This window comes from Triticum dicoccoides, chromosome 2B, assembly GCF_002162155.2.
Source record: "Triticum dicoccoides isolate Atlit2015 ecotype Zavitan chromosome 2B, WEW_v2.0, whole genome shotgun sequence".
NCBI classification, from domain to species: domain Eukaryota; kingdom Viridiplantae; phylum Streptophyta; class Magnoliopsida; order Poales; family Poaceae; genus Triticum; species Triticum dicoccoides.
Window position 1 is genome coordinate 807,941,291 of NC_041383.1, and position 11,869 is coordinate 807,953,159.

At 53.7% G+C, this 11,869-nt stretch overlaps 1 protein-coding gene across 1 annotated transcript; it reads left to right on the forward strand.

Annotated features, from left to right (window-relative positions):
- Positions 1–10,291: 10,291 nt before the first annotated feature.
- LOC119368925 (transcription repressor OFP13-like) lies at positions 10,292–11,368 on the forward strand. Its single transcript, XM_037634034.1, has one exon. It carries the CDS (start codon positions 10,471–10,473, stop codon positions 11,167–11,169), a length of 699 nt encoding a protein of 232 aa, XP_037489931.1. The 5' UTR covers positions 10,292–10,470; the 3' UTR covers positions 11,170–11,368.
- The last annotated feature ends 501 nt before the right edge of the window (positions 11,369–11,869 follow it).

Consider the following 11,869-nt stretch of genomic DNA (forward strand, 5'->3'; position numbering starts at 1 on the left):
TGCAAAAGCTGGCTTAGCTTTTCTGCCAGACATGTTCTACTGCAGGAAAACCTGTTTGACAGATTCTCAAGCATCAATGTCCTCCCCTTGCTTTGAATCAAGTGAATTCTTTTGAATTTGTGTGGCTAGAAATTTCTTCTGAAATTAGTTCCATGCATCAAAAGTTACTAATAAGTTACACTGAAAGTTCAACTTGTCGGCCCAGGAAAGGTGCGCAAAGTTGTGACTCAAACAAACTTTCAGACAAACACCCCATTTTCTGCAACCAAATATAAAACTATGTTATTGATGGATAAGTCTGTGTACTAGGGTCTTTGTGGGGCTGCAGCACATGGTCCTTGTGGCTGTTAGGATAGAGTTATGTTCTTGACCATCAAGGAGTGTCAGTTAGCATCTTAGACTAGCATCTTAGACTAGCATCTTATACTAGCATCTTAGCAGCATCTTAGCATATGCTTGGCTGGCTAGCAGCCTATAAATATATATCCCCAACCCCTCAGGTTGGCATGGCATTGTGTGGGAAATAAACCAACGAAAATTGTCCCAACTCTTCTAGTGTCATCCACAACTATCAATGCTCAGGTTGAAAGGTCTAACAAGTGGTATCAGAGCCAGGTTATCTTGTACCCTAAGCATTTCCTGTGGGCAGCCTAAGTCGGTAGCAGAAGCTGCTCCGTCTGCCTCTAGTTACCTCCCTCCCTCCGGACTATCGAGCAGCAGTTCGTCAACAGCCTCCTCTTCACACAACAGCCCCCTTGTAGCAAGCCATGTCTACAGGTCGCTCTCAGCACACGACTACCTCGAGCGTACGACGTCTGCAGGAGGCCGAGCGCGCCGTGGCAGAGGAGCATGAGCGAGCAGCTGTAGCAGCAGCTGTTGCGGCAGCAAGGGTGTCGAGGCTGGCTGCAGCCAGAGTGGAGGTAGAAGCAGCCAGGGCGGAGGTAGAAGCAGCAGTAGTAGCAGAAGAAGCACGTGAGGCTAGGGCGGATGCCAAGGCACTCCGCGGCGGCTCTGGCAGCTCCAACAGCTCCGCGGCTGCGGACGATGGTGCCGACGCAGATCGTGCCAAAGTGGCGCAAGAGCGGACGGCGCAGTGGGCAGCCGAGCACGCCCACGCTCCAGGTGCAGGTGTGCACCACGACGGCGGCTGCAATGACCAGGACCGTGGCCCCTACGAGGTCCGGACTGTGGTCAAGGACGTTGGTTCCAGTGTTGGGTGGCCTACCCTCACCAAAACCAACTACGTCGACTGGGCCGGGATCATGAAGGTCAGGCTCCAGGTACGGCGCATGTGGGAGGCGGTCCAGGACAGCAACGTCGACCACCTAGAGGATCGACGGGCGTTGGACGCCCTCATCGCCGCGGTCCCGCCTGAGATGCAGTTCTCGCTTTCCAACAAGCGGACTGCCAAGGAGGCTTGGGACGCCATCGCCGCAGCACGCATCGGCAGCGATCGTGCTCGCAAATCCACCCTGCAGGCACTTCGTAAGGAGTGGGAGAACCTGGGCTTCAAGCCAGGTGAGGACGTTGATGACTTTGCTCTCCGTCTCAACACTCTGCTGCAGAAGATGGTGAAGTTTGGCGATGCCACCTACACCGAGGAGAGAGCTGTCAAGAAGCTTTCTCCGTGCATTCCCGAGAAGTACAAACAAATGGCTCGCTCGATCGAGTCGTTGCTGGACCACTCCACGATGACGATCGAGGAGACGATAGGTCGCCTCAAGGTCGTCGACACCGACGAGCCATAGCCTCCCTCGGGGCCCATCACCACCGGTGGGAAGCTGCTCCTAACTCGGGAGCAGTGGGATCCCAGCCTTGGTGACAGGAAGAAGGGGGAGCCTTCTTCCACGACGGGCGGCCGCAAGCGTGGCAAGCAGCATAAGGCGCGAAGAGGCTCCCCGGGCAGGGCACAAGGACGTGCCGAGGGTGACGCCCGCGGAGGCACTAAGGACGGTGCCGCTGGCAAGCCCAAGCCGACACAAGACAACAGTTGCCACAACTGTGGCCGGTTTGGCCATTGGGCCAATGAGTGTCAGCAACCACGACAAGGCCAGACTCACGTCGCACAGGCGAAGGAGGAGGAGACGACTCTGTCCATGGCGCATGCAAGCATTGAGCTACCTTCAGCGACTCCAGTCGCAAAGGCTTTCATCCACCTCGATGAGCCAAAAGCACACGCTCTTCTCGGCGATGGCTCCGGGAAGGACAAGACTACAGGGTGGTGCCTCGACACCGGCGCCACCCACCACATGACCGGTCGAAGGGAATTCTTCGCCGAGCTCAACTCCGATGCGCGAGATAAAGGGCGTCGACTCCGTCATCTTCGCCACCAAGACGGGAGAGCACCGGCTGCTCACCGGTGTCTACTACATCCCCGCGCTAAGGAACTCCATCATCAGCTTGGGACAGCTCGATGAGAATGGCTCACGCGTGCTGATTGAGCATGGGGTCCTACGCATCTGGGATCGCCAGCGTCGCCTTCTCGCCAAGGTGCCCAGAGGTGAAAATCGACTCTACGTCCTTGATGTGCAGGTGGCACAACCGGTCTGTCTCGCTGTCCGTCGGGACGACGAGGCGTGGCAGTGGCATGAGCGCTTTGGGCACCTTCATTTTGAGGCCCTGAAGCGTCTAAGTGCCAAGGAGATGGTGCAAGGCCTGCCATGCCTCGACCATGTGGAGCAGTTTTGCGACATCTGCGTGCTGACGAAGCAGAGATGACTCCCCTTTCCCCAACAGGCGAGTTTTCGGGCCAAGGAGAAGTTGGAGCTCATGCACGGAGACCTGTGCAGCCCAGTGACGCCAGCCACACCAGGAGGTCGATGCTACTTCATGCTACTCGTCGACGATCTCTCCCGCTACATGTGAGTGATGATCCTCGGCAGTAAGGGAGAAGCGGCGGACGCCATCAGGCGCGCGCAAGTTGGTGCGGAGGCGGAGAGCGGCCGCAAATTGCGCGTGTTGCACACTGACAATGGCGGCGAGTTCACGGCGGCTAAATTTGCGTCGTACTGCGCCGATGAGGGCATCCAGCGCCACTACTCTGCGTCGTACAACCCGCAGCAAAACGGCGTCGTCGAGCGGCGCAACCAGACGGTTGTGGGGATGGCTCGGGATCTCCTCAAGCAGAGAGGGATGCCGACTGTCTTCTGGGGAGAGGCGGTGCTAACGGACGTCTACATCCTCAACCACTCTCCTACTAAGGCACTCGACGTCAGGTCTCCGTACGAGGCCTGGCATGGGCGGAAGCCGGCGGTCTCTATTTTGCGGGTCTTTGGCTGCCTTGCGTTCGCCAAGGAGCTCGGCCACATCGGCAAGCTCGACGACAGGAGCACTCCGGGAGTCTTCATCGGCTGCGCGGAGGGCTCAAGGGCCTACCGCATCCTCGACCCAAAGACACGACGTGTGCGCACAGCGCGAGACGTCGTGTTCAACGAAGGGCGAGGGTGGCAATGGGACAAGGCGGTGGACGACGGCTCGACGCCGACGTATGACGACTTCATTGTCGAGTACGCCTACTTCAAGGAAGCTGGGGGAGCAAGCAGCTCCTCTTCGCCGGGCATGTCTACCCCGGCCCCCAAAACTACATCGACTCCGGCGCCTGCTACGCCGACGACACCACAACCGGCGACGCCGCATACTCCAGCCCCGGTGGTCACCACTCTGTGCTCGTCTTCATCAGCACCAGCTCACGCAGAGCACAAACCGATGAAGTTCGCTTCCCCGCTCACTCACGATGAGGAGCGTATCGACACGTGGCATGACGGCGAACCGCTGCGGTACCGTACGATGGATAATCTGCCCGGTGACCAGCCGGTGCCTGGACTGGTGCCACGTGACCTGGAGGTGCAGCTACAGCTCGTGTGTGAAGACGGTGAACCACGGTCCTTTGCAGAGGCCAAGAGAGACGCGGCATGGCGCGCCGCGATGCAGTTGGAGATGGATGCGGTCGAGCAAAACCGCACCTGGGAGCTCGCTGATCTCCCTCATGGTCATCGCGCAATCACCCTTAAGTGGGTGTTCAAGCTAAAGAGGGATGGAGCCGGCGCCATCATCAAGCACAAGGCTCGCTTGGTGGCCCGAGGCTTCTTGCAGCAGGAAGGAGTCAACTTCGACGACACTTTCGCTCCCGTGGCACGGATGGAGTCCGTGTGACTTCTCCTTGCGCTGGCTGCCCAGGAGGGCTGGCGTGTCCACCACATGGATGTCTAGTCGACATTCCTCAACGGCGACTTGAAGGAGGAAGTCTACATGCATCAGCCACCGGGTTTTGCGATCCCCGGCCAGGAGGGCAAGGTACTCCGCCTGCGCAAGGCTCTCTATGGTCTACGGCGGGCACCTAGGGCGTGGAACGCCAAGCTGGACTCCACGCTGAAGAAGATGGGCTTCGAGCAAAGCCCGCATGAGGCGGCCATCTACCGACGGGGCAGTGGAGGAAATGCCCTGCTGGTGGGCGTCTATGTTGACGACTTGGTGATCACCGGCGCCAAAGATGCAGAGGTGGCGGCGTTCAAGGAAGACATGAAGGCCACCTTCCAGATGAGTGATCTGGGGCTCCTCTCCTTTTATCTAGGGATTGAGGTGCACCAGGATCACTCCGGGATCGCGCTTCGACAGTACGCCTACGCCAAGCGCATCGTTGAGCTAGCTGGGCTCACCGACTGCCACCCAGCTCTCACTCCGATGGAAGAGAGGCTGAAACTGAGCCGCGACAGCATGACGGAGAAAGTGGATGCTATGCAGTACCGACGGGGAGCCTTCGATACCTCGCCCACACACGGCCGGACTTGGCATTCTCCATCGGCTATGTCAGTCGGTTCATGAAGCGACCGAGGACGGAACACCAGCAGGCAGTGAAGAGGTCCGCTACGTAGCAAGGACCCTCGACCACGACCTCCACTACCCTAGGTGTCCGGGGGCGGCACACTTCGTCGGATACAGCGACAGTGACCACGCCGGCGACATCGACACCAGCAAGAGCACGAGCGGGATCCTCTTCTTCCTCGGCAAGTGTCTCGTGAGCTGGCAATCGGTCAAGCAGCAGGTGGTGGCCCTGTCCAGCTGTGAGGCTGAGTACATAGCGGCCTCCACCGCCTGCACTCAGGCGCCCTGGCTCGCTCGACTGCTTGGTGATCTTCTTGTTCAAGACACCAGAACGGTGCAGCTCCTGGTGGACAGCAAGTCCGCCCTGGCCCTGGCCAAGAACCCCGTTTTTCACGAACGGAGCAAGCACATCCGACTGAGGTACCACTTCATCCGCAGCTGTGTGGAAGAAGGGAGCATCGAGGCGAGCTACATCAACACCACGGACCAGCTCGCAGACCTGCTCACCAAGCCTCTTGGGAGGATCAAGTTCCTCGAACTTTGCTCCAGGATCGGGATGATTCAACCCTCCCACAAAACAACGTACAAGACTTAGGGGGAGAATGATGGATAAGTCTGTGTACTAGGGTCTTTGTGGGGCTGCAGCACATGGTCCTTGTGGCTGTTAGGATAGAGTTCTGTTCTTGACCATCAAGGACTGTCAGTTAGCATCTTAGACTAGCATCTTAGACTGGCATCTTAGCAGCATCTTAGTATATGCTTGGTTGGCTAGCAGCCTATAAATATGTATCCCCAACCCCTCAGGTTGGCATGGCATTGTGTGAGAAATAAATCAACGAAAATTGTCCCAACTCTCCTAGTGTCATCCACAACTATCAATGCTCAGGTTGAAAGGTCTAACGGTTATATGAGAAAGTAAAACATGTGCATAAGGTCTTGAGGTGTCCATGCCTTCCATCTCGCATGTGTACCGTACGTGTTCATTGTTTTTTGTTTTTGAGATAGCTGACCACTCATGTCAAGTGGTGTACGTACGTGTTCATGTAGGATCTAAACTGCCAGTGATACTTTTTTTTGCGAGAAAAGCTGTCAGTAATACTATTGCAAAGTGCAAACAGCTGCATGTACATGTTCACAGGCTTTCTTTCAGCCAATAGGCAGAGCTCTTCTCTTCAGAGCTCTACAGTTTACATGTTGGCAACGTGGGTGGCCCAAACTGTGGTCTCTGCCCACTCTGTATGAAGTGCAGGAATGTAGGCCTCACCTCTTCTACAAATGCCGTTACACACGAAGGCTTTGATCTTTGATCATTGACAAATACCATATTCTCGGTCTTCACATCAACGGTTGGCCCCTGTTCGACTCAGTTGAGGCTTGGTGGGCAAGTACCTGCGGCAACGCCACTCCAAACCGCCAAGCTAAGGCGTCCCTCACCATGCTTGTTTCGTGGACTGTCTGGAACGAGCGAAACGCAAGGGTCTTCAAGCACAAGAACGCTCCTCCAACTATTTTGCTTGCCTCCATAGAGACCGAGGCTAACCTTTGGGTCATCGCCGGTGCCAAAAAATTAGGGTCCATTATTTCGCGAGAGTGATGGCATGCCGTGTATTGAGTGACTTGTACCAAACTCTATTCTCTCTTATTTAATGGATGAGGCAAAGCTTTTGCCTCCGTTTCAAAAAAAAAAAAAAACAGTTCACCACTGAGTGCGAAGCTAGCACGGCCACACACAGCACTCAGAAACAACCAGTACAATCCAATCTACCAGGCAAGTACATGAGCAGGTTAGTTAGCAGACCTTTTTTTACTGCAAGGACATATCGGCATCAGGCTGAAACTGAAGGAGATCTCCTGATCATGATACATGCATGTAAGCCCGATCTTTCTTGCTAGATAGATCAATTATTTGCAGATATTTTTTATCGTAACCAGAAGATCCGGAGGATAAGATATTGCTGCATTTCCACGGCACCGAAGCAAAAGCATGCAGCTCTCGCTCACTGCTTGTCTGAAGGGTGCTTGTGCCCGGGTGCTCTTTGCATGCAGCTCTCGCAGAACGTGAGCCCATGTTGGACCTGAATTCCTGGAAACGTCTCGTGCGGAACGTGATCCGTGCAAGAGGATTACTTGATACCGCCGGCCGGCCGGCCAGCTACGTGCCTAGACAGATGTGGATAGATACGAGATACCTCGAGAAAGTGGCATTGAAAAGTGTCACAGGTTTCTCGGTTGAGAGGCCCTTTTGCTGTGCCGTACCTGACGTCATGAAGACATGAGTGAGTGATGAATGAGAGATAGCCATTACTAGATCTGAAAGAGGCCATGTGAAGAGAGAGAGAGAGCGCTTTTCCTTCCTTTAGTTTGTTGTCGACAAGAACAAGACGCAGAGAAGAGAAGGAAGGGCGAGCAGCCTGGCAATGCAAAGGGAATGAAGCAATCGAGAGTTGAGTTCTTGCCTGTAAACATGATTATTGGGGATTGATTGGTCATTGCTGCCTAACTGCATCAGTTGGGACGCTCCCTTGGTCAGGTCAGACACCGTACGTCTCTGAAACATCTTTGAAGGTTCCCCATACGTACAATTTCTCAAGGAACAGAGTACACAAAATAATAATAATTGTGGTTAAGCGAGCTTGCATTCTGTCCCCCGGCCGCCTCGTGCACCGTCGTCGACAGCCGAAACCAACAGTGCGCTGTGATGCGACGCCGGCACACCACGACCAATCATGGAGAGCTCCGAATCTCAGATCACAAGGAGAGAGTTTTCAAATGACGTGAGATCCTCGACAAGCGTGTTTCGCAGGATTTGGAGGAAACAGCGCTGCTCTTTCTTCCCCGGGTGCAGTATGGTTGTTGCTAGACAAGAATGCATGGACTGATGATGTAGGGAGGGATGGGATAACAAATCAGGAGCGCCGAGTTTCTAATGATCCGTCAAGTACTGTCGTGATTAATAAAATCCATCAAGTACGCACGTACTGTTTGGCCTGGTCTCTCGGCCATATATTACTCATTTATTTTCCAATTTATTCAATGACTGCCCAGGAGTACAAAGAAAATAAGAAGTAACATAAATTACATCCAGGTCCATGGACCACCTAGCCACCACTACAAGGACTAGAGCAAGCCAAATGTGGGTCGGCTGCGACGGCCCTCCCTCATCGTAGCCAGCAAACCATATTGTACCTAGTAAACAGTCGGGAGGTCGTCATGCTAAGGGCCCACAGAACCAGCGCATCAAAACAACAACTGTCGCCGATGAAGAGAACCATAAATCGGAAGGATTTAGTTTGTAGACAACAAACACAGACTAACAAAGACTGGATCTAAACGAATCCACCAAAGACTAATACCGACCGGATCCCTCGAGGTCTGTCGGAGACACACCGCCGCACGCCTTCGGCGACATTAGACACACCACCGAGATGGAGGTTAGGCGAGGAGAACCTTATTCCGTCTTTAGAGAGTCACGGCCACCACCTCGCCATCCGGAGTAGGACATAAACCGCAACCAAATTTAAAAAGAGAACTAAAAATGAAGTCCCTGGGAAGACTCGGGATCCATCAGGCCTCCATAGGCCTAAGGTTACAGGAGACAAGGCGGATAGGAGACAAGGCGGATAGGCTCCATATTTCTCTTGTATTACTGAAGACCTAAAAACATGTGCCTGACTTATAAACCGAACTGAGTAGAGACTGCCCGTTCACTAGATTCATGTCTTATCGAGCGCACGGTAAAGTCAGGAAAATTTTACTGTTGATGTTGTCAGATTGAAAGCTTAAACCCATTTTCTCGAAAAGGTTCCGAATCTATTATAAAAGTTCACCATAGGTACAAAGCACTAAAACAAAGTAAAAATTACATCGGGGTCTCTGGACTACCGAGTGACTACTAAAGACGGCAGAATGAGTCGCCGACGTGTCATTGCCGTCGCTTCCCTACCAGAGCCGGCCCGACCTTGTCGATGACAACCGTGAAGTCTTCGTGCATGTGCCTCTAAGTAATAGCACCCTTGGAGTCGTAGTCGTCGCCGTTGAACACATGAATCGACCCGAAGACCCGACATCATATCTTGTCATACCACATGTAAGGCAAGAAAACGTAACCTCATCACCCTAATAAGACGGAAGAAATCTATGCCGGAGCTCTATCGACTGCATCCAAATGGACGGATTGAGGAGGATCGGAACCTGGAAGACCAACTCGAAGAAGCAGTGCTGCCATCCAGCTAAGCATTGCGCCTGTGAGAACAAAAAAACTAACTTAAAATGCTAGCCGGGCCGATGCACCGGATTCCCCTCCCTGCCACCGGCCACCGGAGCAGTTCACCAACGAGAGGCGAAGCCCTTAACTTGCATATGGAGCCTAGAGGATAGATTGCCTCACTCCAGCAAAAGGCGTAAATAAATCATCCAAATAATATATGAAAATTGCAAGTCTGCGGAAAACACTTGTAAGAAAACGGTCTTGCCAAATCCGTTGCAGGTGAGTCAACTTCGGAGAAAACCATTCTATCATGCACAGGATATCTCATGCATGGAGCCACCGCCCGTGGTTGCTTTGAGATTCATGCTATTTTTGGGACTGTTTCAGAATTTGTCTTGTTTCAAAGCGCTACATTGAGTTTTTCTTCATGTTCCAAAGTGTATCTTAATGTATCATCGTGTATCCAAAATAAGTGCGTTCTTTTTATTGATATACACAATGAAACATGATGATACTCGCTAAGAAAGAAAAACCAAACGAAATATTTTGAAACAAAATAAATTTTGACAACAACCAAAAAGTAGCCGAATATCAAAGCAACCACGGATAGTGGATCCATGCATGAAATATCCCGTTCACGATATATAAACCACTATCATCGACTTCCTTTGTGGCATCCCGCAAACATGTCCGACCTGCAAGCATCAGTGATGCCCAACCTCACCCATCCGCACTCGTTCCGTTGGTTTGGTCTAGAAGGACCGAGTATAAGCCTATCTACCCGGAGATGAACGGGATGATTCGGCACGGGATGGGTAGATTTGGTAGTTAAACTGCATAGGGTTTTTGGCGGCCCCCTCTGGTTAGCTAAACCTCATGGGCGTGAGACGGGTTCGGTTGCGGGGCGGGTGATACCAATGATTCTACTTTGCTTTTGACTGGTTTGACGTCCGTCCTACCGTCTGTGTGACGTGTGAACCCAACATTATCAGAAAACAGGGCTACAACTTAAGGGCAAAATGACCCCTCAAAACAACTTAAGGGCAAAATTTGGTAGAGGATTTGATTTTTCTATGCATATACAAAAGGAGAGAGTATGTACGTGCATGCTTTTTGGCAGCAACCATGCAACACCGTGATAAAGTATATAGATTTGGGCCAACCGGTGGGCACCAATAGTCATCGTCCAAGCTGTGATATATGTAAGGTGGATCGATCACGGCTGGCCAGACAGGAGGAGACTCCCAACTCACACAACAACGACAGCCACCGCCACGCCCATCTTCCCTTGCCGTGCTCACACCAAACGCATCCTCTCCATCCATCTCCTTCCCTTATTAAAACGAGCCCATCTCACTCAGCTCCGTCCGCATCAGCTCCATCGCCATTAATCATCCTCAGCACGCCATAAGAAGTGACAAGCAGCAGCAGCAGCAGCAGCCATGGGCAAGAAGCTCGCCCTCGCCTCCCTCTTCTTTGCTGGCGGCAGCGTCGATTCCGCCGCCGCCGGGAGCCTATCGCCTCCCTACTCTCCTTCGCCGTCCGTTTCCGCCGTGTCCAACGGCAGCACGGCCGCCTCGTGGCAATGGCCCTCCTGCGCGCAGGCCAGGACCGCGTCCTTCGACGGCCGCAGCAGCGTGGAGGCGGAGGCGTCGTCGTCGGCGTGGGCGCGCCGGGACGGCTGCAGGACGACCCGCGTGATCACGAACCCGGCCTACTGCGACGACGACACGGCCGACAGCTCCTTCGTCTCCGCCACCGCCTCCTCCTCGGCTTCCACCACGGCGCCGGAGCCGGAGCCCTGGGTCGAGGAGGCGGTCATCCGCGGGATCCGGGCGTCGAGCCGGCTCTTCTTCGAGCCCGAGGCGACGAAATCCATCGTGACGGCGAGCAAGGCGGCGTTCGGCGGGGCGACGGCGCTGGCCATCGACTCGGCGGACCCGTACGGCGACTTCCGGCGGTCCATGGAGGAGATGGTGCTGAGCCGCGGCGGGGACGACGACTGGGGGTGGCTGGAGGAGATGCTGGGGTGGTACCTCCGCGCCAACGGCAAGAAGACCCACGGCCTCATCGTCGGCGCCTTCGTCGACCTGCTCGTCGGCCTCTCCGCCATCAACAACAAGCAGAGCGGCCGGTGCTAGCTAGGATCATCGTCAGTTGGTCATCTACCATGCGTGCGTGCGTGCGTGCAATGCGATTGCTATTGCTAACGGAAAAAAGAAAATTGTGCGACGCCGTGCCATCGTCCATTGGTGGCATCAGCAATTCGATCGAGTCGAGCGAGAGGTGTATGCGTGTGTGTACTGTGTAGTATACGTACTTGATTAAATTATGAGACGTTGACTGTTCAATCAATTATTTGATGATTGCACCTGCCCTTCCTTTCCCTGGAAATGCCGGTGAAAAGTGGAGTGCTATACTGTTTGCTGTTGCTGTCCGCTGAACAAGTGAGCATAGAGCCATTTGGTGGGAGCGCGAAGCTGCTGCGGGGCATACAGATAGGTCTCTCGAGTCCTTGGGGGCCAAGCCAAGCCAAAATGTCCAATGGATCCATCTCTGCCACAGTGCCACTAGTGTCAGGCCGTATTAGGTCTGAGACACACAGCATGAACAAGTACGTACTAGCTAGTAGTCGTTTTACATCAAATTTGGTCTTAAGAAAAACAGTATAGTCACACTACATCGATTACTTACTTGCTACTAGTAACGAATGCGTTGCATTGGTTGATTTGCCTCATCCGGTGACCAGGCCAAGGAAAAGAAAAGAAAATCAGCCTTGGATTTCAGCAAGATCTTCAGCCCATGGCTCGTCGAGCGCACGAAAGATGCCGCGCGCTCTGG